The 27,547-nt window shown below is 48.7% G+C and overlaps 1 protein-coding gene across 8 annotated transcripts in view; it reads right to left on the bottom strand.

Annotated features, from left to right (window-relative positions):
- The window catches only part of WSCD1 (WSC domain containing 1), a 33,713-nt gene extending 11,969 nt beyond the window's left edge, over positions 1 to 21,744 (bottom strand). Inside the window, exons 1-7 of one of the 8 annotated variants that reach the window (XM_054847791.1) lie at positions 20,631 to 21,744; positions 20,341 to 20,385; positions 18,379 to 18,677; positions 10,801 to 11,497; positions 5,841 to 5,955; positions 4,458 to 4,642; positions 1,180 to 1,301 (exon numbers count right to left, since the gene is read on the bottom strand). In XM_054847791.1, the coding sequence (XP_054703766.1) occupies positions 1,180 to 1,301; positions 4,458 to 4,642; positions 5,841 to 5,955; positions 10,801 to 11,227 (849 nt within the window). In that variant the 5' untranslated portion in view covers positions 11,228 to 11,497; positions 18,379 to 18,677; positions 20,341 to 20,385; positions 20,631 to 21,744. Of the gene's footprint in view, positions 1 to 1,179; positions 1,302 to 4,457; positions 4,643 to 5,840; positions 5,956 to 10,800; positions 11,498 to 18,378; positions 18,678 to 20,340; positions 20,569 to 20,630 lie in introns of those variants that run through there. The other 7 variants (XM_054847789.1, XM_054847788.1, XM_054847792.1 and 4 more) reach the window with 7 other exon arrangements.
- Positions 21,745 to 27,547: the final 5,803 nt, after the last annotated feature.

Here is a 27,547-nt window from a genome sequence, read left to right as displayed (position 1 = left end):
GAACCCTCCTCTGTGCAAAAAAATAAGCCCCGTTGAAGTGTGCAGGAAGGGAAGGGAACCAGCAGCAGCAACAGCCACTAAAGCAGAGGCTGCCCTGGGCCGGACGTTCCCTCCTGTGGGGATACCCTAGTCCATCAAAGTCAAACTCTTCCAGTTCTTAAATCCATGGTCTTAATCTGTGATCAGTGTGGAGGACGAGCAAAGATGACGCTTCAGGCCAAGAGAGTGCACGAGGACAGCAGATGTTAGCATGTCCCTTCCTTCTCACTTTCTGTCCAAAAGCCAATAAGCACACAACTGACCTTATTCATTGCTTTCTTGTCTTGCATATCGGCGTGAAGTTCTACAATGATTCCATTTTAAATTAAAATAAATTAGAGTTATGTAGGTTATTGTGAAAGTGGTATAAATTCTTCTGGCGTGGAGGCACATTTGTGTGAAAGTACTAGGAAAGTCCACCTGCTTTCAGTGTGCTTATCTGCTAAATTTTTTCTCTGGCAGACTTTTTTTTTTTTTTTTAATATTTAAGATTGTATCACGTTCCTAGCCAACACAGTTACACGCTGGTGTAAAAATAGTGTGTAGATACCTCAGCATTGATCCTCATTTGCTGTGGCAATGCCTGCTGCTGCACTGTGGAGGAGCCTGAGACCCAAAGGACCACCTTGGAGGGGAGCACACAGGGCTGCGCAAAGCGCTGGGAATTGCTTCTGCCTGCCCTGCCCACGCACAGCTCCCCCAAGCTGAGCGAGGACCAGCTCCTGGGAGGGCACTGGAGCCACGTTTTGGGTGCTGCCAGCCCCCATCCACCCTCCGGTGGTGTATCTCCCCGAGAGCCACAGCCACCGAGACCTCCCCCGGGGTCAGAGCTGGCTCTGGGCTTGGTTTGAATGTGACAGGAAATGGTATCGATTTCCTCATGGTCAATACTTGTCACTTAGAACGGCTTTTCTGTGCATCATATTTAGTGGCATCACTGATGGCTTTCCCTCCCGCCTTCCCCGCTCCAGAGAGCGGTTGGACCAGATGCATCACTGCGTATTTACTCTGAGTTTTGTCCTTTAAAAACTCATGTACAAATTCAAAGTTCTAAGGCACTAATCTCTGCTAGTCCCTTAGTAGATTAAAATTTAAAATAACAAAAAAGAAGAAAGGATGTGAAATGAGAACTGTTCTTACTTTCTTGGAGCAAAATTCAGAGCACATCTCCACCGTCAAATTGGGCTGTATCAAAGAGGCTGGAAAGGTGTCTGTTAAATTTTCTGGAGCTCTAAAACATCCTCGATAGATAACATTCCTCCCTGCAGGGATATGAAATAGGTTTCTCTTGAGAAAACAATGTCCGTAGTATCCTGCCTTTTTCACAAAGAACAATATTAGGTTCAGACGCTAAAAATAATTAATAAAATAAATTTTATGTTCCAAATGCTGTAGAAATAAGAGAAACCATGACATACACTAGAAAAATGTGTTGCAAATCCTTTGGTATTGAAAGGAGCACACGCCTTTAGCTTTGTACTAACCACTGAAAGTAGGGCTGCAGCAAAGAGTTTAAATTAAATTCCACCAGTGGAGGGCATTGCTATTGTTTGCAAGTCCCAGTTTTCTTTTGAAGACATGCTTTCCCCTGAAAGACTTAAAAGCCCCGATAAAAATCTACAAAGCTTCCCAGGATCTGCACCAGAGAAGGAAAGGAATTTAAACGGATCCCGAAAGCCCCCGCAGGGACCCACCTTCCCGCACATCTGCTCGGCTGCTGAGCTATCCCTCTTCTCTTCCCACTCGCTTTCTTTTCAGGCCAAGGGAGTTTGCTGCAGCCTTCGAAATCTAAACTAGGCTTTTGTGAGCTGTTAGGGAAGCAGCTTTCTTCAAGTCGTTGGCATCAGCCTCTGATCTCACCCGCTCCTGTATAAATGCCACAGAGCCTGGCAGAATTGCTCCGTTTTTTGCATCACTGCGATTGAAGTCAGGATTTGGCCCAAATGCTTGTTAGAAGCAGCAATACAGTTTTCCCTCCTGCATAAGAGAGACATGTCCTCTGACAACCAAAGGAAAGTCCAAAGCTATCATGGGAACTCACTACCCCAGGTGAGGCCATGCATTTGCACAGATGAACTAATGGTAATGAAGAAAATACCATTGTGTGGCTGGTTAGAAAAGAAAGTCTGTGTGTTGTGTGGCACTTCTGTAGTTCTTAGGATTTTGTGGGCTTTACAAAGGTGGAAAATGCCTTTACTTCATCGCTCTGTACTAATTATTGACAGAATTTGCCTAGCATGACTCAGTAGGGGGAAAGGTGGATTTGGGAATGAATTTGGGTCTTCTGAGTCCTGGTCCGCACCTGCTGGCTACCTTAAACAGTACTCACCAGAACTGAGGTGGGAAGTGTGTTGGATGACAGGAGAGATGCAGGGCAGTTTTGAAGGAAAAATTTGGTTCTGCATGAATTTCCTGGCAGAAGGGCCCAGATTCTCCAGCACGAGCCAAGAGCAGTCTGAGGAGAAGCTGCTTAAATATTGCTCTAATAACTGTTCACGCCAATCACTAGAAACAGTGCTATATCTTTGGGATCACTCAGGAGATGTGCAAATAAAAGAACTCAATGCAAGTTGGAGGGAAACAGGAGTCTCCCTGGGACCAGATCACTGCAAGCACGGCACCAAAGAATAAAGGAACAGAAGTGTTTTGGCTTCTCAGGATGGTTTTGAAAGATTTCCTTCTAGATCTCACACCAATATTTAAATCCTGAAACAAAATGTTTATGAACATGTTTAGAGTTGTCTCAGAGGGTCAGGAAGAAAGCTTGAACTGCCCACACCAGCGCTTGGTGGGGAGCAGGGTTTGCAGAGAACCCACAGATCGCACTGGAAATGTGCTGTATTTACGTCATCTGCCTGCTTTCTGGGGAAGGATGGCTGAATCCTGCCCCAGGGAGAAGGGCACTCTGTGCCGCAGCGATCCCCGGGCTGCAATAGCTGCTGACTTTCAGCTTCATTGCATTTAACGTGAAGTGGGGGCACGAGTCCTGCGGTGCAGGAGCTGCGCAGGTCGTGGTGCCCAGGGAGCCACGGCGGGAAGGGGGAGGTGAGGGACGGAGAGGGGAGCCAGCAAACCTGGGAAGGTTTAAACAAGATGCCACTGGATCTGCTCTGCGTAAGGAGAAGCCTTATACAAGATCTGTTCTGTGTGTTGCATAGCGTAAATCACGGATGCCGTTACAGTTTCAGAGTTACTTTCCAATATACTTGTTCATCGTGATTAATGCTTCTGTTGGCCCCTCGGCTAGCTTGTGTCAGTGGGATTCTTCAAACAGTCAAATATCAGGTATTACTAAGGGCAAACAAAATACAAATCTAGCTCCAGGCTAGACTAATTTGATGACTAATTCATTAATACTTAAGAAAAAAATAAATGCCGCCTTTTCCTGTGAAATATGTATATATATTTTATGCTGAAGATTTAAAAAGTGATGCATGTCCTGGGAAAGCTGCCAACGTGCCTGTCAGCCTGACATTAGCAATTTAGGTCTGTGTACCTTTGATATATAATTTATATGTAGCTGGGTGGATTATTGTACAAACCTTGACTTGTCTTTAAGAAGAAATGAAGTACCATCAATACTGGCACAACCTAAGGTCTTGGTGCTGCTTCTCGGTAAATAACATCCGTAAGGTCTTGTGAGCTTGCCAAAAGTAAAGACTGCTCAGCTGTTTAGGTATTTTATGTGCTTTGTGTTGGCCCAAAGGTTTATTGTATCTCCCATGGTAGCTAATTGAGTGACGAGCAGCGTAAGTGTTGTCATCTAAAAATGAAACAAAAATCCCAACTGCTCCTAGAACAGAAGTCCTTGGAAGAGCAAAACTCTGCGCTCTCATTTCTCTCACTTAGGAAAGAGATTGGTGTGCCCCTCTCTCTGGCTTCTGCTTATTCTCCTGCTGCAGTCACGTAGTACCTATTTAGGATCATTTCTGAGCTTAGGGTGGCATTGATACCAGTGCTTTTCTGCCCTTCCATTGCAAGGCATCCACTTCCAGGGCTGTTTCTTAAACACACGTGGATTTGTCCCTCTGCAATGGATGCGAAAGGGAGTAGTTTTTCAGCTGAAATTCTGCTGCTGTTGCAGTCGCTCTGCACTGTACTTTGTTTCTTCCCTGGTGACACTAACTTCCTATGTGGCAGCCCAGAGGCAGCCGTGCCAGGGGAGTCTCGTCGCTCCCAGGCGGCAAGCAGCGCTTGCTATTTTGGGGAAGGAGCCAGGGACCAGACCAGCAGCAAATGGACACTGTGCCCCGTGGGCACCTTTGGCCTTTGCTGTTTCAAACTCTGGTGACAAACGGAGCGAGAGGAGCAGCGGGGGCAGCCCACGCGCTCAGCCTGGCTGTGGCATCTCCCCCCTGTGGGGCAAGCATGGCTCCTGGGGAGAGCGGCCTCCTCTCTCTGGTCGCACACCCACTTACGTCGTCTCGCTCCTGCCCGCAGCTCCTCCACCCTGTAGACAGAGAGCCGGTTCACCCCTCCGCAGATGGAGCCCTTTTCCCCCTTGCACTCGCTGTTGCACTCCTCGGGCTTCGAGGCGGTCGCTGGGAGCTTGTTCCCGCAGTAGCACTCTGCTCCGTACGCCAGGCCCGCGTAGGTGTAAGCCCTGCAGGGAACAAACCCAGGTGCTGTTGGTACCGGCACCCTGCTAACGAAGGCAGGAGCCTGTCCCCGTGTGCAGCGTGCACCTCTGCCACCCTGCTCCAGAGATGCAGCCAGCCCCGGGGACCAGCACGGCCTCTTCAAGGCGGGCAGCCACCTTGTACGGCCGGCGATGGCAGGGAGCGGTGGTGGTGGGTCCACCCGGCGCGGCCTGCCTGGGCCCAGGCACTCCTCCTTTGCCTCCCAGTGCGGGTGTCTGAGCGACAGCCCCATCTCCGGCCGCACGGACGCGCTTGTGCCGTTCCTGCGGGATCAGGGCCGGGCCTTCGCCCACCCCGTGCTACAGACGTGTCAGGCTCGCTGCGGGGGGCACCGCCGCCCCCACCCAGAGCTACCACTTCAGGTTTTGATCAGAAATGCTTAGGGTGGTTTGGAGGTCAGAGAAGAAAAGCCCCTTTCAGAGGTTCTGTTAACTGGCAATTAGTCGAGCACTTTGGATCCAGCCTGGCTCCGTGTCCTCCAAACGTGGAGGCCTGAGGGTCTGCCCATCGGAGAGCAGAGCACTGTTTGCTTCACCCAAGGGACAGCCCCGTCTGGAGCGTCTCTGTCTGCAGGGGACTGGGCTGGAACGGGGGTCTGAAAGCCAGTGAGAGGGGGTTAATCTGCAGTTCGGGCACCCCTGACGCGATGGGCTCCACATGCGCTGCGTGGCCCTGTGGACCAAGGGAAGCAAATTTCACAGGAGCGGTGGCAGGAGCTGCGCCTGCCTGTTCCCCAATGACTGCCAGCTCCCCGGGCGGTGCTGGGAACGGCCCTGCTCCTTACCATGCACTCGGCCGTCTTGCTCTCTCCTGTTTCTGGGAGTGCTAGTTTGTTCATAGGGGTTTTTTTAATACTTTAGATCAAAGATTTGGGCTAGAGGGCAATATCTAACAAAGACTATCTAACAAAACAGTAATTTTTGGCCAGGACAACAAAAAGTATATTGTAAGTAGCCATACTATAATAAAGAGAATAGGCAGCAGTGAAATAGTCTACTTTAAGCAAAGTAGCAGAGCTATACCATGCCGGAAGGTATGAGATAATCACAGTTTTCACAGATGCTGTATGTTTAATGTATGCATGCTTTTCCCATTTCAAACTCAGTTCCACTTACTGTCAGAAGAGAGAGAGAAAACTTGCAGTGAAAAAATACCACTCACCTCTCAGCACAAGCTTCCTGACAGTGAGATACTGTCATTTTTCTTAAGTCATAAAACACAGCTCCCTTCAGTGTCCTCTCCCTCGAATCATCGCTGAAGCATCCCACGTAGGTGCCTGTGTGCATGCAAGACCAGAGTTAGGCAACGCGCATGGGATGGAGACGGGGAGAGGGGAAAGCATCCAGCGGCGATCCAGCGCTGTAAGTTGCAAGCAGGGCTGTATTCCATCAAGTCACAACCTGTCCGGGGTCCTGCCTGCTCTGCACGCCTGCCTGCTGGTACTGAACCTTTGCAGGTGCTATTGCAGGGTAAGCTCAAATGTCCAGTGGAATGAACAGAAGGGAAATTGGACTTTTCCCTTGCCCAGGCTACTGTCAGCAGGCTTGCCTTTGCAGACCCAGAGTCTGCGACCACCCGCAGGCTGCAGCCACCTGCTCGACTCCCTTCGGTGACAAAGCATGGCAAATTTCTGAAGTAAAGGAGAAGGTAGTCTTCAAAATGGTATAAACTTCGAGAAATCTTGTTGGATTTCTCCCAAGTTTTCTTGAAAATCTCTAGGTGGTAATGAGATGGTGCAAGAGAAATATTAAGAAAATCAATTTCGTTTGGGTACAGAGAGTTGTATTAAAGCTGTAATGGAAAGATAACTTCAGTCTTAACTAGGCAGCACTGTCTAGCTACTGCATTGAACTGTCTCTTTCTCTCCAGTGCAAATGAATCTCTTAAAATATGTCTTCTTTACTTAGCATATGAAAGATAAATATTTATCTTAGACTGCATCCTATGTTAAGCCACTTTTTTGTTGTCATGAACAAAATACTATAACAATCCAGCCCATTTTTTAATATACAGTTGGAAGGATGATGTGGAGTCCTGCTGTTACACAGCAATTGTGTGTATATAAGTACATTTTATCATTAAAATATGAAGGAAAAAGGAAATTTGATTTTAGAAGTAGCATTATTGAGATGATAACACAGGGAAATTAAATAACACGAGCCGTGGACAGGAAAAGAATATATGATGAAAAATGAAACTAAAAAGTATTATATTAACAATAAAATAATCCAGAAGAAAAAGAAATTTCAAGCCACTCTGACAGAGTTTTTGGAACTAGGAGTAATAAATCAAACATTTAAATATTTCAAACACAACAGATTCACAGACCTGCACATTGGTAATTTGCAAACATGCAATTAGAAAATTCACAAGCTGTGAATATACACCCACAGCACGCTGGTAATGAGATGGGAGTCACACACCTGCGATAAGGATGTTCTGCATTTTACTGGAGACTTGATGTGGGCACTTTGATTCAAACCAGTAGCAGCAGCAAACTCAGCGTGTGGGGCCAAAGAGCCCGAGCGGGGAGGCACGGGCAGGCCAGCCGACGCAGGCGGCATCCGCCCTCCTCCCTGCATCGCTCCCACGCTGCCGCCAGCCCGGCAGCGATATCTCATTCACGTCCTCCTATGAGTGAGTCACGGAGAGACTCCGCTGTCTTAGAGCTGAATGTCACGTCAGCGATCCAGTCCCTGTGACCTCTGCATCCTGTGCCATGCTGTACCCAGGCCAGGGAAACAGACTGAGTCTCCCCATCCGCTGGAAGTGTTCCTCACAGAAAACTTTCATTTTTTACCTAACAAATTCCTGTTTTCATTTGTTGCACTAATAGTATTTGCAAGTCTCCCTGGCAGGATAAGGTGGGATCCCTACCCTGAGCCACTTGCAATGTAAGCAGATGCGATAGCTTGACATGGAGGAAAAAAAAAAAAAAAAAAGACTTGAATTTTCTCACCCAAGGCAGCGTGATCTGGGGTGGGCGCAGAGCAGGGCAAAGCGAAGCGGGAGGTGGTGTTCACAGTGTGCCGGAGCAGATGCTGTCGCTTTTGTGTCAGGTTAAGGGTCTGCCCCGGGAAGCCCGCTGAGGGCTGGCTGGCAGCCCCCGTGTGTGAGCAGGGCAGAGTGGCCGTGCCGCCGCGGGAAGCACCGGCGTTATTAGGATGGCACTGGTGAGGAGGGCACAGGCACAGCCTCCGCGGTGAGGCAACGTGCCGCTTTACTGAGTGGGAACCACAGGGCAAGGCTGAAACTTTAACGACCATTATAACCACGGAGGAGTTCATTATTTCTTGGAAGGGATCCATAATGAAATTACAAGCCTGTAAGTTTGCCTGGAGAAGTGGGGAGGGGGAAGGTAACGTGTCCTATATAGGTAGTTAAAGTTTTAATTGATAATTGCCAAAGGCATTCCAATGCTGATTAACAATACTGTTATTAAGCATGTCACTTCATGTTCAGTCAGATATTCAAATTATGCATATTTGAATCAACGTGACTCAGTGGGATGTAGCACGAAACAGTCTTGGCTCCTCTCAGCAGTTAGAACTTGAGCAAGGCACCAGCCTTAAGTAACTTTATGGATAATTTTCAAAATTAATCTTTTTTGTTTTAATTGAAGTTTTTAAAGAACAGGTTCATACTCTGCTTGGTATTAGAGTAGCTCATAAAGACTCACCACGTTTCTCTACTTTTTATCGATTCTTTCGTTCATTGGCGGGGCGGGGGGAATCACCAAACGCAAGGGGGAGCAGAGCCGCCCGAGCAGCTCCAGTCCGCGAGGGCAGAACCGGGCGTGCTGTCTTTACGCAGTCGGGACTGGGGAAGCGGCAAAGCCAAAGGGCTCGTGGGCACTCGCCGAGCTCAGTGAGCCAAGTTTACTTCGCTGAACCCACCAAAACTATCCGTGCTGCCAGAGCACACGCAGCGTGGAAGTACAAATCGCAGGGCAGCTGGAGCAAGGGAACGTAACGTGCCCTATGTTATTGTGCTGCTTCCTCCAGTCTCCCGGCGTGGAACAGCAAGCCTGCGCGGCAGCGCCCTGCCTGAGCCCCTCCGGGTTCAATCGTCAGCCTCTCCTGAGCAGCTGAGACCAGGGTGTCTGCTGCTCGCAAGAGAGTGAAAAAGTAATACTTTGTGAATATTAAATCCTGGTTTTATGAGGTGCAGGTACAAAAGTGGTAGCCTGGAGGGTTCGTGGGATTCTTTACTGCAACTGTCCATGAAGAGCCTATTAAAGTGCGTGGTGACCAATGTTAGCAAAAGATGCATTTGCTGAAGGTGAAGGTGCGTCTCCCTCCCGCAGAGAGCCAGCAATGTCTGCGCCCAGCCCTTCCCAGCAGGGACGGGGATGGGGCAGGGCCCTCCCCAAAGCTTTCTGCTCCCCTGCACCAGGCGTGGTCACTGTCGCAGGATGGAGTAGCTGCAACCTTGTGTTTCGTGCTAGTCCAGGGGCCGTCGTTAGGCTCTGAGCATCCAGGCTATGTGCTCGAGGCACATCGCGAAATGCAGTGGGGTTCTCTGGGAGACGTCTGTGCCTTGCAGCCTGTCTTCTCTGCCACCAAAACCTGCTACCAATGGGATGTCGGGATGTTGTGAAGCGCCTGTGGAGCACTCTTGGAAGCTCCAGCTTGGTGCTTCAGGTAACTCCAGCCGTTACAGTTTGCCTGACTCATGCTCCGTAACTCATCTCCCATCCACCATCACTGTCACATTCTTGTTCCCATTTCTGACAATTCACTCAGTAGGAGTCATGAGGTGGCACCCATTTTGTGGGATTTTTGCAGAAGGTGCCCCTTTGTTTGGGTAAATTTATTCAACAAACTACAGAGCAGTTTAGTAATGTGGTGTCTAGTCATCCAGATCCTGTTCCTTTTTTATTATCAGTGAAACATCTCCAAGAACAACTAGTACTTTTAGCTAAAAGGCAACGGATCAAAGATCTCAAAGTCATAATTTGATGCTGCAGCCTTGAGAGCATGGTCGGTCACCTAGCTTGAATCCTGATGCTTTCTGCGTTGGGCTGCTCAGGGAGCTTGTCTGCTCCCTGGGGACGCTCAGCCTTCGGAGCTGCTGCAGTTGGGCTCCAGCTCCCCGCTGCAGGGCGAGCAGCTCGGCTGAGTAAGAGCCCAACGCTGTGGGCGCCCAGCTTTGTGCAGCTCCCTGCAGCGCCTCGTGCGCCCGGCGAGGGGTGCCGTCCCACACTCAGCGGGGATGGTGCAGCTCTCTGGGGGGTCATGAGGGCATAAAGCCAGGCAGGAAATGTGAATATCTACAGACTCCTGGTTTGCTTCTTGCTTGCTCTGGATAATAACTTTCTTAAAAGCTTTCCTACTGAACAAACCAAAGCAGCCCATGCACGTATTTATCAGCAGCACTTAGGGCAGCAGAATCAGGCTCACGGTGAAGTGAACCCACGTCTCTGTGAAACCCGAGTGGCTTCCCATTTACAGCTTTGTACCCTGTGCTCTGGTCACCGATGCGCTGCACCGTGCAGCGGTGTGGATTCCCCTCGTGTTCCCCTTGGCCTGTTGCAAATTTCCAGCAAACTCGCCAAACACCAGGAGTTTGTCTCTGATTCAGGAGGGTTGTATGGCCCACAACTTGTCCCCCTAAGGACAGTGGGTTTGCAGAGACGGTCACAGAGGGCCGGTCAGGAACAGTGAATGTCTTTGCAATAGCAGAATTTAGTATATGCTAGAAAGCTTTAGCAGCAAGGAGGCACTTCTAGACTTAAGGCATTGTGAGGTTTTGGGTAGTTGATTTAATAAAACCCACTTTTTAACGTGTTCCCTGTTCTGAGAAAGAAAATCAATTAAACAGTGTTCATCTCTGTCTGCTTGAAGAGAAAATAATTTAAATTAGGGAAGCATATTTCACTGTCTGGCCTTCCGTTCAATCAATAAAAATACTTTTTTGGATGAAGTTACAGCTCAGCATGACCAGGGAGATCAGGACTGTGCATACGCTTAAGAACTGGTTTGAAAGTGGTGATGAGCCAGGAGGAAGGCATTTCTGCGGGGAGACTTTGCGGTGCTCGCCAGTCTCTGCCTGGGACGGTCCTAGGAGGAGGTGCAGTTTATGTGCGTGCCAGAAAACGGGGCAGGGGTACATCCCTTACCTTTGTGTTCAGCAGTGTGCTTCATAACTTTAAATCCCGCTGTTTGCATGGGCTCCTGATCGCTGATGAACCTGTGAAACCACCTTCTTCTCAACTGCCTGAGCTCCGAGTTGCGGGACACGAGCCACCGCGGGCTGTGCCGCTGGTCCAGGGCCGGCTCCTGCATCGCGTCCATGCCCACCAGCAGCCTGGGACCGGCGCGGGGGTTTTGCAGCGTCCTGGGGTCGAGGACCCCGACCCCGGCCATCCCATCTGGCACCGGCAGGGCCTGATTAGCAGAGGTACCGCGCAAACCTTGCTGGATAACCAGGCGGGTCCGCTGTAGCAGCAGGAGGCTGCCAGCCATCAGGTAAGCTGCTGTGAGGAAGAAGAGCAGGAACTGGGTCCGACGGAGAAACTTCTGTAGCCTGAAGAAAGCTTTGGCCATGCCCTTCCTGAACCCGGGCCCTTCACGCCTCCCGACGGGCCCCTGAATCTCTGCCTGGCCGGGCACCGGTTCCTCCCATAAGTTCAGCCCATCACTTCGGTGCCTTCTGCTGATGAAAAGCCTTCTTCCCGGACGGCCGCGGCAGAGGGAGTGGGCTGGTGCGGCAGTGCCGCTGGCCTCAGGCGCCCGGCTGGCCCTGGGGCTCCGCACGCACCCGGGGTGATGCCATCCTTGTGCTCTGCTGAGCCGCCCGAGAGCCGATGCGGAAACCTGAAATACCAAGGGGGAAGGTTGGTTCGCATCCAAACAGAAAATAGCTGTCATCAGGGTGACTTTCCCCCACCCACCCCTTTGTTTCGTAGCTGAGCGTTTCTCCATCTGTTGTTTATAATTATGCACTTTAAAAACTGTAATCCAATGAGAATGATTGATTAAGCAGAAGCTCATTTCAGATCTTCAGCCTTTTTTTTCTTTCTTTCTTTCTTTCTTTCTTTTAACTTGGAATGCACAAGAAATACCTTTAAGATGAGGTTATTTCTCTTGGGATGTTTGGAAAAAAAGTTCTTTATTTTCTTTTGTCAATAGCCGACGTCTCCATTCTTTGTCACTGGCTGGAACAGGCAGCCACAGTGTAGGCATCTTTTTAGGAAGGTATTATCAAATTCCTTCCTTTCAGCTAAACAGTAGCTAAGCTGCAGATGCAGATCAGAAGGAAACAGCCGTGCGGGTGTGTGGGGAAAAAAAAAATTGCATCAACTTACAATAGATAAGATAATAATTAATCTCAGCACAACAAAGTCAGGCTTTATGCTGGAAGGACATTTGGGGATTCTGTACTTACACGCAGAGCGGCGTGAGTTGCTGTGCATGTCACTTTAAAAGAAACCAGAGATCCTGCTATTGTTTTAGTAGATTTCTATTGCCAAATATTGACGTGTGGATGCGCATGGATAAAAACTAGAGAATGTTTGAAAAAAATTCGAGTTTCACCAGATATCTCTTGACTGCTTCTGAGCTTTGCAGGCTTTAGTGGTGCTGATGTATACCATGATGGGATTGTGTGAGCAAGAAAAGCTCCTTTGTGCTCTAGGGAACCTTTAACCTCCCGTAGCAAATAAAAGCTGGCATCTCCCCATAAGTTCCTGTTTTCCCAGTCAATCACTGCTCTGTGGAGCCAGGCAAGTGTTCAGAAAAGATGCAGTGTTTTCCAGAAAAGAAAATATTATGGCTTTTGCTTAACTTGCAATTGGGGCATGCTCTTGAAATCCACAGTCCTGGCAAAGAAACATCCGTTCACTGTATTTCTTGTTTCAGTATCTGATTTGAAGCTTTGTGGATATTCACTAATGCCTCTTTCTTAAATAGTTGCTACCGATTGAGTCTCCACCTATTCCCTTTTTCATTTAGCTGTGCAACTTCTTTCTATCGTAAGCAGCAATCAAAATCAAAGCTCAAAAACTTCTAGGCCAAAAATATGTTAAAGCTCAGCTGAATCTTTTGTCAATTGAGCCCGAATTCCTTTTGTGTGACCTTTCAGCCTCGATTGCTAAACGGGGCTGGCACAAGGCAGGAGTCCCTGTCTTCTAATCTTACGAGTCGGGTGGTCTTGAGGACCTGATTTAGGTGGGGTTTTTATATAGTTTTGTTCAAACGCATGTATGCCGGTCTCAGTTGTACAGGGCTGAGTAATACCCAAAATGTTCTCCGTGTTAATCTCCACACTTTCTCCAAGAACTCGGCAGAGCGAGCAGGTGCGAAGGGCTGCGAGGCTGTAACGCGCTGTAGGAAATCAAGACCACTTCTCCACTGTAAAAGTTAACGCGCCTCCCTTCTGATAGCTCCAGGGCCAAAGAAAATACATTGATTTACACCAGCTAAAGAGCTGACCCTTAAAGTTAAATTATGGAAAATCTCTGATCAATGTTGTGAGTGCTCAAGAATTACAGTAAAAAGGGTCAGAAGTACCTAGAGAGATGAACAGGAAATTAGCCATAATTGGATACTGCAGATTGTTACTGCACTAATTTATCTGAAGAAATACTGTCTATCAGCATAGGTATGATTTGATTCGCTAGTTTTTCCTAACACGGGGCTACTGGAAACCTGAGCTATTCCCAAAAGAGGGTGTCTAACGTAAAAGAAAGATGCGCGCGCGTATGAGCCATTTGAGATCCTGACTGGCAAACGACTGCTGACAGCACGCGGTGTTTCCAGGTCAGGCTTGGCCAACGGAGCAGCCGGCCGGTGGTCGTCATCCGTAGGCTCGGGGATGGCCCTTCTTAATACAAGCTGCTGCAAAGCCTCATCAGTGAGGTGACAATGGCTGCAATCACACAGGTATTCAAAAGGTTTAAGAGGGTTTTTTCCCCCCTACCAGCAAGGTGAGGCTAGATGAATTTACCAGCCTTGCAGTCATCTTTGCCCAACTGTCATTCAGGGTTCTGTAGCTCTTGGTTTACTCACAGAGTGATCAAGTTGCAATACCAAGAAATGCTTCGAGCCAAAGTTCTCAAGCACGCCCGAGGCAGGGCAGTGCTGCGGCAGCCGGGAACCTTCCGGCGCTGCTGATCAGCGATGCGAGTGGCATCGGCTGGAGAAGGACCATCGGAGCCGTGTAGCGGAGGTCGGGCACGTTACACTTGAAACTGCATCAGTGGCCCAATTTAGTCCCTTTTAATGCCGCTATGTGCTTGAGTCTTTCAGCGGATTTCTGTCGAGTTTCTCCATGTTTGCAGTGATGTAAAGTGGAGCAGCTGGGAGCTGCGTCATCCCGGTGACGAGAGGATCTGCCGTTTGCCCGGGCAGCACGCGGCGATGCCTCCTGGTGCCAGGGGAGACAGGGCTGGCCACCGCCTGCCCGAACAGCCTGCACGGGGCACCGTCGCTGCCTCCCACGTTAGCAGGATGAAAACCTGCTATGCATCAGCAGATCCAGCGTAACTGCCTGAGATATCGGACCTAATTTAAGTCTGTAGCAAGCTCTGCAGCCAAACACCAGGAGACGTTTGGCATTGCTCCTGTTGCTCTGCCTAGTTTGTTTATTTATTTATTTACTAAGGAGAAGCTGCTTCTGGGTCTCAAAAGGCTAACTTTGCTTTTGCCCCGTGGTTGAAAAAGTTTAAATGGTACAAGCCGATTTTACTGCAGTCAGTATGACTTATATAAATTACCTCCAGATGCATTCGCCTTCAGTACAGTTGCCATGACAGTACATTGTAGTAAAAACCAACCAAATAAATAAGCAGACTCTCCGCCCACAGCAACTGCTGCAAATGTGCAACTCAAAAATTAAATGTTGCTTTTTAGTGGGGAAATAGCAGAGTGCTGCTGACATAAAAAAAAGTCATTTGATTTTTCCATAAACTGCATATTGCAATATCATCAAAGTATGCCTAAAAGAATTGAAGTGCATCACTTTTGATGATGATATTAAAAAGGAAAGAGTAAGGAGGATATGAGCTACTATCTGGAAATAGAAAATGTATCATTTGTCTTTTTCATATATGTTTCGCTTAAAATGAAGTGAAATGGAAGAAAAGTAGTCTTCTGTTCCTATTTATCAGTTCTCACAGCCAAAGGGGTTTTAGGACCATATTAATTGAGAGTTGAGTTAGTCAAATCATAAAATGATAATTGAAAGGACTTTGAGATGGGCAATGAGAACTGTTAAACAGCAGAGAAGACCTCTAGGTGAAGAGAACAATGAAAGGGTTAACGCTGCAACCTAAAAAAGGAAAATAATTGGCACTGGCAAGGATCAGAGGTTGAGCTTTGGAGATGGTGAGTGGTAGCTCAGAAGATCTGCTGGGTGCTGAGCCTTCAGCCGGGAAAGGATCCCGTGCACCACTAAAAAGGTGCTGTGTCTGGAGGCTGCATTTTTATAAAATGGATAACTATCTGGTTATTGAGGGCAAGGATTTGATGGGCTTCAGAAAAGCATTGAGTGATCTTATTTTATAAAATGTGAATTTATTCACTTTACTAGTGACAGGTGAATTTTCACCTGTTCAGAAGTCAGATAACCATTCAGTTATTTGACCAGCATTTTTAGCTGTTTGTGCGTAAAATTTTTTGTCTGAAAATGTCATTAGCAAAAATAGTTTTGATTTGATTTCGTTTGGGTTTTTTTCCTGTAAGACCTCTATGTAAACCAGCAGGACTGAGTGCAGAGCTGAAAAATGCATCTTACCTGAAATCCCAGAATCTCAATATATGAATCGGTTCCAATCTGTTTCCTAAAATGGGCGATGCTGCAATTCTTCTCACTGGCTCTGGGAAAGCCAACATCTTAAAAGAAAGATCCCTCTAAAGCTGGCATGACTTGGTGACCAGTGGGCTTGCTGTCTGGTAGCCAAGTTTTCAGAGCACTGTCCCGGTGCTGGGGGGTCCTCCCGAGCACCGCTGCCGGTGGGTTATTTGTTTATCCAGGTGGTGTCAGGCTTCAGAGTGCGTGGTGCTGGGTGCCGGCTGTGAGATGCTCTCCCAAAGGTTTTGCACGGATCTGCAATGCTCGGACAAGGCACGGTCCTGCCAGCACCCACAGAAAAGCCGCTTTGCTTTTCTGCGACTTTCTGCAGGCCACATTGCTCAGAGCCTGCTTCCGTGGAGTCTTGCCATTGCCCGGGAGAGCGGGGTGGCAGAGGCAGCAGTCCTTGAGGGAACCATGGCCGCATCCTCTGGCACGAGCTCTGGCAGGCACGCAGCGCCCAGCTCCTCGGAAGGCGCCCGTCAGCAGGCAGCCGGCCGTTTTCAAGGGGTCTGAGCCCCGGGTTGAACTCGCTGCAGACGCCAGGAACAGCCGCTGTGCCTGGTAAAGGATGATGTATCTCCGTAGAGCCCTGTCCGTATTTCATAGTGATGCGGTTGACGGGTAGGGGAACACCTGCACCGCTGACGTGACCCTAGGAGCGCTTTTGGGAAGGAGGCAGAGAAGGGATTTGTCCGCGTGTGCTACTGGTTTCAGGCCACTCTGGAAATGTACCCCCCCTCTTGGTGTCTTCGCAGTGCTGCAAGGTTACGCACAGCGTTGAGAAATGCCAGAGCATGGATCGTGAACTCAGCACGTCGTGTCTGAGAGTGCGCTGACGGGACTGAGCACCTGAGGCATTTCCAATTTTAATTGCTAGTTTTCTTTTAATCCTTATTTTTTCTTTCATTATATATATAATACCAGATTTATATCTGCCATTAAAAAGTTGCTGTAAGGAAAAGCAGGTCAGTACCTTGCTTCCAAAATGATCTCACAAAGTGCAACAGAAGATGTCACACTAGGTAGCTGCATTAATATATTTGTAAAGAGAAATAGAAGAAAAACGGTAAAGTTCTTGGCAATTCTACTCTCTACAGAATTTTTAAGGGAAGACTGAATACTTTCAGTGATGCTGCGAAAGCCGGTAAATGCTGAAGACCAGCCCCAGACTTGCCGGTGAAGAGTTGCTCGGCTGAGGGCTGTCCCTTAACAGGTTGCTCGATGCAGAAACTTGGGTCAGTGCTGCACTGATGGCCGCAGCTCATCAATAGTTGATCTTGTCTAAAGACCAGCAGGATTTTGCAAATTCAGAGTTCTTGGCACAGAAGCAAGACTATGTTTTCTATGGTAAACTGAAGGGAATTGGACTCATGAACGCTATTTTTAGAGAAATCCATCCCTCTCCCCCATTTCTCCTTTCTTTTGTCAGCTTTCTTTGAGGACAAATGTCGTCAGTTGGGAGGTAGCTGAAGGATTCTGGCTCGCAGCCTTTCTTTCGGATACACACTGCCATTTTCTTGACGCTGTTTGGAAAGTCAAGGCCGACATCATACTGCATGAATGCACGTAGGAAGAAAAACTCTTGAGAAGCTGCAAATTTAATGTCGGGATCCTGCCAAAGATTTGCAGTTCCCTTTATTCCGATGGCTAAAAGCACCCTGAGTAACCCTGGGTACCGGCCAGGGTTGGTCCCGAGTCTGTGCGTCCCGCAGCCAGCCTTCCATACGTGGCCAGAGCTGTCGTGAATTTTGAGAAGAGGGTTAAAGATGACGAAGGTGAGCTGTCTGAGCTCCCCCTTGATACCGCGAGCGGAGTGGGCAGGGAAATTCCACATCATCCCAGTTTCCAAATCATGGGAGAAGAGAGGAAGATGAAACTGTGGATCACGTTTGTGTGGAAAGCAGCACATGCTAAAAGTAAAGCTTAGAAGAAACATCCCAGTGCTCTGCTGCCTTAAGCCAAAATCCGCTCAGATCAAGATATAGGTTGATGCTGATGGATTTTAGCTCAGGCCCATTGTTACTTTTTCTAGCTCCTCAAGAAAGTGTCATGTGGAATCGTCTCACTAACTGAACAAGGTAATTTAGGAATTCACGCAAAGGAAAGAAGAAGAGGTGATTCCCTAATTCCAACACCTGTTCTAGGATATTCTTTCACCAAAAAGAGGAAATTTTTGATGAAGAGTTACTATAATATTCATTTCCTTCACCAACTTGAACATGTACTTTTCTACGGAATGTAACCTGATCGTTGGCTTTTCTGGCGGTCGCGGTGCAATGCTCAACCGAGACCTGTCTAGAATCCAACAGCCTGGCCTTCCCGCAGCATTTGGCCTCAGGCGGAGAGCAGGAACACCCCCCGACTCTGGCCCGGGGCAGGCGTTTCCCCCACGCTCCTCCCATCACCCCGCAGACGGGGCTTTCATCGCGGGCCCTGGAGCCGCCACAGCCACCGTCCCAGCAGCGCCAGCTGTCCCGCCCTGGCCCTGGCGTGCCTCGAGCCTCGCACGGCGACGTGCCGCGTGGCTCCAGCAGCCGCGGCAGCCCACGCCGTTCTGTTGCTCTCCGGTTTTCTCATCCCTGCCTTTCCTGCAAGGCAAGTGGAAAACGCAAGTTCCTTTTCTTCATCTTCGTTCCAAGGCAGGATGTCTAGCTCAGGCATGCGAGGCTGAGGATGAGTTAGCGCCCGTGCTTTGCTCGTGCACGTCCTGCACGTGAAATGCGCCACGTCGCTCAGTTCTGCTGCAGAACTTGCTGAGGGTTTGTATTTAAATACAATAAAAGGGTTTCTTCCCCGTCTCTTACCAGGTCACCTCCAATTGCTTGATTTAGAGAATAATTTGGCTTTTAAATATTTATAGAAACTAACTCTTCCAGCCCTTTTCAATCAAAACAAAACTTACCGTCTAGGGATTTTCAGTAAAGTAACGAGGTGACCGATGAGATGTAAGTGAAGGGGCTTTCGGCCTGTCCTGACCGCTGAAGCTCCGATGTGTCGCGCCAGCATCCCTACCGAAAGATCTGGCCGTGCTGTCTGGGCGCTCACAAGCAACAAGCTCGTCTTCCAACTTAGAAAGTTTTACGTGCTGGAGGATGGATCAGTGCTGGCTTGAACGCACCTGCCCCCCTCGAGAGCAACGCTTTCCTGACACGGTGCTGCTTTGAGTGTTACTTTGAGCAGAGCATATGGTCGGCCAACAGCCTAGAAATGGGGTAGAAGCACCACAATTTTTCCACATGCTGAGGTGGCAGACATTGCAGCTTGAGGCTTTCTAGCAAGTTTATCATTTCCTCCCTCACCTGTCCTCCCTTCCCACACAGTGTTGAAAGTGCGCTTGCTACAAGATGTAATCAGATTGCAAAGTTATCTTTGATGCTGGTATCATGTTAAAACTTAAATAGCGATGAACTGTGATAAAGCAGAAAAAAATCTTTATGCAGAGATAGCAGAAAGGTGGAGAAAAACTCTATGGTCCATAAACCAGTCAAACCAAGTTGAAACTACGCCAGTTAAAAATATACGTGATATCCCCTGTATACAATATGGGAAGTGTTTTACAGTTGACAGATAATTCAGCTTTGGAAGTGAAGGGCGATGTCACAGAACAGAGCTGCAGCCTGAGCACTAACCTGTGCCAATTTGGTCACAGCAGCTCTTTCACTAGACATTCCGCTTTGTTGAGACCAATTTTCTAGCACAGGTAGGTGTAAATCTAGGCACGGATTTTGGTGGGGACGGCAGTAGCCTATGGCGAGGGCTGCGGAGGAGCCTGCCGGAGGCAGCTGGTCCAGGAAGGCTTGTTGTGAGGCAGAGTGCTGACTTGGAAAGTGTTCCAGCGACAGCTTGTAACAGCGAGCACACCATGGCGACACGGTATTTTATCCATTAATCCAATACTTTTTACCTAGCTCAGTGATAAAGTAATAATCGGGAGGACTGATTCCATGCCAGTATGGAAAAGATGCAGACATATACTTACCCATGTTTTATACGTATACATGCACCCAGATCTATATGTATGTGTGTATGCATTCTGTACGTAGAGGGATGTGTACTCAAAAGATAACGTGCAGTCTGCTGTCACCATTCACTGATAATCTGAGACCTATCAGCAGACAGTATTCTTGAACCTAGAAAGTATTTTGATCAATAATAAACCATTCATGCATAATGTACATCCCTTTGATAGGAAGAACTCAAGCACTCAGCAAATGATGCTTTATCTGCAATTTCCAAAAAACCCACAATATGGTTCTGTGGCTCTAGGATGAAGTTTTGAAAGAGATTGTTGTACAAATGTGCCATATATTGATTTTTGCCTCATCCCACAGTACCTAGAGATGAGATCTTTTCCTGCGTGCAATGAAATCTACTGGCATTAAAATAACATGCAGCTCTGCAACTAAATCATAGGTATTTAAAAAGTGTCATTCATAAACCTCTCAACATCCAAATTCCTGCAATATCCACCTACTAAAAATTGTTAGCCTGTTTATTTAGCACAATGATGCTTCAGAAACTGTTTAGAGAAGCCGAGCGGTCTAGTCTGCCTCACCAGGCTGTGTGACACAAACACACACTCGCATTATCCGTGCCTACTTTTCAAGTATAATGTTTCGTGGATGCTCAGAGAAGGGCATCTCGAGAGCAAACTGCAATCTTTATAAATAATGCAGCTAAGCCTCGTGTGCTTAGATGCCATGGATAAATTTAATAAATCAAACAGCCATTCAGAATGCAATGAACGTTAATACCTCAGCCTCTGCAAAAAGTTGTCTGGTTATTACTTGTGTCAAGGCCAGCTGACAAACAGTTTGCAGGCACAGATAATGCAATTGTACAGGAAAAAGGGGAAAAACCTCACCTTTCTGTTATGGTCGAGGAACTCCTGTTGTAGCCAGGCAAAGTCCTAGACAATCCAGCGGAATATTATAAAAAGCTGTAATGCATATCTGAAAAGCTGATAAATCCTGCTCCCTCTGCCCTTCCCCGCTAATCCTTCTCCTGCCTCCCGCTTCCAGCGCGCAGAGCCGTAATCCTCCCGAGCACCCCTCCGTGCTCTGCCTGTGTCTGCGCGGCGCTCCGGTCCCTCCAGCTGTTTATATCAGTAACTAACCCCGCCGCCACGCAGCCCCGCACATGCTCCCTGCTCACCGCCGTCCGTCACGGTCCCTCGCCGGGGTCCCCGCGGCTCACGGGGCCGGGGAGCCGGGGTCCTGCGCCGTGCTGGGGCTGGCGGGAGAGAAACGCTCCATGGCCTCCTGCGCCAGCAGGCAGGAGCGAAGCAGCCTCAGCGCTGCGCTGCCCAAATCCTCAGCCACGGTCGGCACACTCGTGTTTCATAACGCTCCCCCTGTTCGGGGAAACAGAGCCTCTCCTTGACGTCTGCTTCACGGAGGAGCTCTGCAGCCTTCCGCAGCTACAGACGTTTCCAGACCTACCCGTACGCTCTATCTGTCTGTACGTTTGTCTGAACGCGCGGATGGCTGCATAGGCAGATAGCTAAGTGGCGGCAGCGTGAAGACCCAACGCGATCAGCTGAACGGATGCTCCTGTGTTTGTTTCTCGGTGCCTCTTCCCACTAGGGGCAGATCCCTCTGGAGACCCGGACCCCTGCCCAACAGGTCCAGAGGGTCCCGGGAAAGCGAGTCCCCGGCAGCCTCCCGGCACCAGCTCCGAGATTTCAGGCAGCAAATTGTTATTCTGGGCACAGGTGGATAGAAGTAAATTATTTATAAATGTGAGAGCTGAAAGGCAGTTTGCTCGGCGTCCTTAGGACTGCCTGCTCTGCTCTGCTGTCTTCACTGCGTGGACAGGCTCCTTTCTGCTACTGGTTCACGTGGAGATCGATCGATTTATAATTATTCTTAAGGCATCTGCGTTTAAATGCGAGTAGGCTGCTCACTTGTAACTGCATGTGGTTCTGAAGCACCCCATAGTCTTTGCGTATTTAAATGAAACCTGTGGAGATTCGTCTCTTGGAGCCAGAATCGGATGCGGTTATACATCTCATATACGTACTCGTTTGCTTCCAGTGCTGAGGAGTGCGGGTCAGTAATGTCAGACCGAACACCTGCCTGGCTGTGAGAAAGCAGCACTCGGGGGTTTCTTGGATCTGAGAGGAAAGAAGGAATTCGGATGCCACACGGGGACCGATCCCGTCTCCGTTCTGTGTACCGCGCGGTCCTTCACGCTCTGACCAGCCCTGCAGGTTTCAGTGATGCTGCGTGCGTGGATCTCTCTCCGTACGGCACGCCTCGTGAGCGGGATCTGGACCTGCCACCGCGATGCTAACCCTACTTAGATCACGCTTGGCTTTTCCATCTCTGCACGGTTTAGGGGAAGAGGGACCTGGTCGGTCGTTTCAGATCTCTGCACACGTGCTAGCAAGTTTCAGAATGCTCTAGTTGTGAAGCAGACCTGGGTTAGAAACGCACCCAAAGACGGGAGCTGTAGACTAATCTCACTGGTTCGCTACTTTGCAAAAAATAGCGCAGTGATGCTGGAAAGGTTCAATCTTCGGTTGGTGCCAGGATCGAGGGATCAATTTTACCACCTTTGTGTTTGCGTTGCTTTAGATACACGTGTGTTTCTTGTCTTAGGCCTATGTAAGCAAACTGCGCTCTGCCTGGCTACTGGGGTTTGTCAGTTTACTTTTTCTTTCCCTTTTCGAAGGATGTTTTGTCTTGTTGTGTTTTGCTTTAAAAGCAAACAAATGCAGGAACTTCTGTTTCTGGCTACAGAACGCAGGAAATAATTTGCAGTCATGGCAGACCAAAAAGAAGGACTTTGCGTTTCTTCTCGCTACCTTTCAGGGGCCAGATCCTTGACCCCCACAAAAATCCCCTTGCAAGCAGCTTTGGCCGGGCGGTGGTCGGGAAGCCCTGGCTGGGGGGGTGGCAGAGCCCCCTCGCCTCGGCGGCAAGCCCGTGTGGGTGCCGCACAGCAGGAGCAGAGCCCAGGCTGCTGCCACCGGCACCCAGCACCGCCTCTTCGGACGGCCACCGCGGCGCTTTGTGCCTGGCCCCTTCACGCCTGGCGTTTCCAGCCCTCCCTGTGTTTCCGAGGGGCGTGGGCGAGGCGGGCACTGGTGCCGTGGGGGATGGCTGGGATGTGGGGGTCTCCTTCCAGCTCTGCCCCTGAGGTCCCGGCGGCCACCGGCAAGCTGTGCGCCTCCAGTGCCGCGCGCCTCGTCCTGCTCTTTGCGTCCCTTGCTGCGTCCGACTACACGCCGCGGTGCTGCGAGCGTGTTCTTTGGGGCTCACGATAGAATTAAAAAGTATAAAATCATAGTGACAACTGCAAATCCATTGAGCCACAAGATATGCCTATATTTGTCTATGAGAAAAAAGGTGCAGTTGCTGGCAGAAGATCCTTCTATGAACAATTTTGCAATAGTTGCAAATAGTTTTCATATACAGAAATCCAGGAAGGAAATATAAAGACTTTCAAGCTGTTATAGCACTCACATAATTCTGACGGTCCTTCAGACTTGGTAAGACGTGAAAATGAACAGCTAAAATGCTTTTGCTCTTAGCAAATGTTTTCTGGGACTTAATGTATTGATAGGGCTGCAGTCGTACAGTGCTTTTGTGAACTTTGATTAATGGAGAACACTGAGACTTAGCAAGGTAACATTCAAATTTTGAAATACTGATGTCCGGAGACGTATTCTTACCCTGAGAAGTCGTGCACCTGTTAGATCGCAACCCATCCAACCTCCTGTATGTGTGTGTACAGCTTTAAGGCTGCTAAAGTCTGAAATTAATTTAATTTTACTGAAATTAAATTAATCAGATGTTTAATGTAATGACATTTTTAAATGTTATGCTGGGTCGGGGCCTAAATCGATAGAATTACAGGAATCTGCCCAGGTGAAGCAGTGGCAGGAAATGGAGTTCAGCATCATCAGTGAGAAAACCGATGCTGAAAACGTACCAAACTCCCGATTTGAACGACAGCATAGCAGCAGCGCGGCACGTGCAGCCGTGACGTTGCACCCCTAGGTGCTGCAGCCACGAAAGCAAAGCTCCCCTCCCCAGGACCTGCGGCAGCACCGGGCCCTTTCCCTGATGTCCCAGCCGTGACCAGCCGCAGAGCAACCTGGTGCGGCGGGAGCCCAGGCTGTGCCGAGCGCTTCCCCGAGCAGGCACGCCGGCGGCGCGGGCAGCGCCGGTCTCTGAAGGTGCGCGCGGGCAGGGACGGCCACCCGGGCCTTGGCTGCAAGAGCGAGCGCCAGCTCGGGTCTGCAACCGCCTGGCACGCATCCGAAGGCATTGGCGGGACCTGCTTGGCGTGACGAGCGTGTCCCAGGGACGTGCCATCGCTTTGACGTACGATCTGGTTTCACAGATTTGACATGAAAACAACCGTTGTCGTTTGGGGGTCTTGCAGCTGTGCTGCCGTGGTTTCTGAATTCAGGCAAAGCCCAGACAAACTGCCAGGTTTTATAAAACATCAGCCGCCCTGCTCTAAGCCCTCCTTACCGCCAGCTTGTTTCCAGGATTTTGTGCACAAAATACCGTGTGGGGCCTGGCTTTGGTGCGGCCATGGGCAGGACCCCTGGTGCCACGAGGTGACCCGACCGAGGGGGCTACGGGCTGCAAGCAGCGGTGCCGTGTCGCTTTGTTCAAGACTGAAGCCAGCACCGTTTTGGGGGATCAGCAAGGAGAATAAAGGAGGGGTAGAGTTGTATCCCAGGGCAGATGGCAACACTCCTCTCTCCTGAAATTATTGCAGCAGAGTATATTGGGGTGGGGGCAGGAGGTGCTCTGTGTCCCCTGCTGATGCTGCATCCCACCGTACATAGCAATCGTGGGGGGCACGGCTGCCCTGGCCCCTCGGAGCGGGCACGGGCAGCAGCAGCACGCACTGCTCTGTGTGGCTAGGCATCCAGAGGTTTTTCCGTACACAAAGTTTCGCTGATTTAATTTAACTTAGCTAAAGCATGCAAAAGACGGTTTTAACACTTGCTTTATTATTTCAGTTGAGCTTGTCTAGCGAGACTAGATCAGAAGTTGGTAAAGCCTTTGGACGGGGTGATGTTAATAATCGCGGGGAGCCGTGAAATCTCAGTCCTGTGAAGATGGGAATTATAACGTGGTTTCAGTAAACAAAAGAAGGCATTCATAAATTGAAGTAAGGTTGTCCACATAAGGTTTGCAAAAGCTTAATTAAGCCAGCTGAATTAAATTGGTGTATACTTTTACAAGGCCACGAGATTAAGTGCCATAATAAGGTGCTTTCCTGTCACCATACTCAGCACCGGTAAGACCTGCATCACACTGAACAGTCCCTTTTTAAAAAAAAAAAAGAGTTACTATTCAGTAATTAGATAATTAACAAATCTCTAGTAGTACCATCTGGCATCTGACATTAATTTTGCTTTTTTCTTACCCGGGGTAACAAATAGGGATTAAATCCCTGATAGCTTTGGGGAGGCCATTTTAGCAAGTATGCTTTGCATCTCGTACAAAATACCTATATATCAAATCTGCGAGGTCTCCTCTACCTTTTGTTGTGCTGGTACTTCATTTTTTCTGTACGTTGCAATTATCTTTCATTCCACAGTGCTCATGTCAGCTCTGTTTTGTTACCGATATGCTATTACACGGAAAAAAATAATGATCAAAAGAGTGTTCCAGCTGAGAAGATAGGAGGCCAAACTCTACTTTTTCTGTGCCCTGATGTAAATCTGAAGTGACTCCCGCGAAGGTGCTGGGAACCACTCCAGATCTGCACCCCTGTAAATGAGAGCAGGACCCTGCCTGGTAAACCTGGGAACGTGGAGGTGGATGACAAAGAACATGACGCTGTTAAAAAAAAAAAATAGAAGGTTAAATGTAATGAAAACTGCTGTGAAAATGCTGCATTTTTTGGTAAATAGAAAGGCGGCTGACATAATTGACCTCTATATGAAAACCGTGATGTGAAAACTAGGGGTGGTCGTAGGAATCTGAATGTCTTTTGCAAACGCTCGTCGGCAGCACCTTGGTTCTTCTAATCCAAGAATATGCAGGATACCAGTTCACCAACATCTGGATTTCAGTTCAATCCTAAGAGGCAGTACTGTTTGTAGCATCTTATCCAGCCTGAGCATCTAGTCTAATTCTTCATTTCACATGGCTTTAATAAAGACAGGACTTCCTAGGACTGGGAATGGAGCTCTGACCGGAGAAAAATAACTGTAGAAACCCTCTGAGCCAGGAAAGCATTTGAATTTTGATGAGGCAGCTGGCTGAGGGGGGCCCGTTTCTGCTGTTGGTTGTGCCAAATTCTGTTCTCAAACGTGGATGAACGAGAGAAACGCGGCGTTTTGCCTAAGACAGGAGCCGTTAACTTGAGGGGCCTGGGCTCAGTTCCTAGCTCTGCCACGCACTCGTCGTGGGGTCTGCAGACATGGGGTCTAAAAGCCCTGCAGGGAGACTGCTGGTGCCTCTTGCAGATTTTGGAGAGAGATGGAACCCAAATACCCTTTGCAGTCCTGGCCACGATCTCTGCTCTCCCCGGTTTCCCGGCTGGTCGATGATACCGTTTTTCTCCCATTCCCTGGGGAATTTTTCCGTCCGCCGCCGGGAGCAGAGGTTGATCTTGCGATGCGCGCTCTGCCTCAAAGCCGCGGGACGATCGCCTCCATTTAACGCAGCCCGACCGCAGCGGGGGCTTGCCTTAACGTTTTGCTCACAGTTGTGGTTTCCATGCCTTGAAGAGAAATATCAGTTCTGCGTTGGAAGTGCTGACACAGTCTTGGCTGTGGCCAAGCAAAGTCATCACTCCGAAGGGCGAGACTGCAGAGCCTACCTGCCTGAGAAGCTTTAAGGTGGTTGTGACTAACGGGCCCTCGGCACCCGCCTGCGTTAGCTCTTGTGCCGCCGCCTTCCGCTGCTGCGCGGGGCTGCGGAGGGTACCTGCCGTTCGGGAGGGGAGGTTGAAAGTGCGGTGTGCTGCATGGGAAGAGGCACGAGTGGTGCTCGTTATGAAGAATGGCGTGAGATTGTTTCACGTGTTTTCGGACTCAGACCTACAGGACGTTATTCTTGTTTTACGCTGTTTTCTCATCTGCGCCGTCCCATCACCTACAGAGAAGTTGTACCTTGACAAGACCCATGTTAAGTGCCTGTTGCAGCTCCTATTAAATTAAGAGGGAGGTGGATCAGATTGTAAATTCAAAGGGCGATCTGATGCTTTGCATGGCGAAAGTAGTATAAGAATGAGCAAAGAAAAGGAAAACTAGGTAAAAAGCTGAGCAGGATGCAGACGTAGAAAAATGAGATCTAACGACACTAAGAAAAAAGGGGCAAAACTAGGAAAATAAAGCATGTATGCGTTGTGGTCATGTTGTAAAATCAGTCATTTGGTGGAATGAGTGGCAGCTGGAAGCATTCTGCATCTGAGTAAAATCCTAAGCACTTTCTCTGCTTGATGGTTCTGCTTGGTTGTTGCACAAAACACAGCGCAGAAATTACAAAATGAGTGGCATTACTTTTAGAATCCTGTTGTGGGAGCAGTTCTTGTGCTAAATGACTCAAACTTTCAGTCACTTCAGAAAATAGGCTCAATTGTAAAAGTAAGGATCAGTTGAGGAAGGTGACAGTTTTTGCTAGCGTGGTTTCAAGAAGAAACATCTAAGAGACTGTGTGCTTTCATAAATGAACGTAATGTAGCAAATAGTTTTCTGGTCCTTTTTATTTAATAGCCTAAATACTCGGGGATTAGGCATTCCATGTAATGCCTACCTACAATTTTCAGTTATTTCATGAAATGACTGAGCAAAACAGCTGTTCAGTGCAGCGGTTGACAACGTCATTCTTTTTCCAGAATGACTGGTTTCATAACATAAATGCCATATTATGCATAATGTAGGGAAACTATCAGGTCTAATACAATTATTGGCAAAGCTCCCAATGATTTCGGAGCATCCAATATGTCAAATGCCATGCACAGAGCATTTGTTGAAGATTGTGCAGATGAGCGAAGAATCTTACGTTCCTCAGACATCTCTTGGAATTTGCTTCAGCCGTGCAAAGAAAGGCAGATGCTAAAATGGCGCTAAGCCGTAGAGCAACACCGTG

The sequence above is a fragment of the Grus americana genome, chromosome 19, assembly GCF_028858705.1.
Source record: "Grus americana isolate bGruAme1 chromosome 19, bGruAme1.mat, whole genome shotgun sequence".
Classification (NCBI taxonomy): Eukaryota; Metazoa; Chordata; class Aves; order Gruiformes; family Gruidae; genus Grus; species Grus americana.
This window is presented reverse-complemented; position numbering and strand designations above follow the sequence as displayed.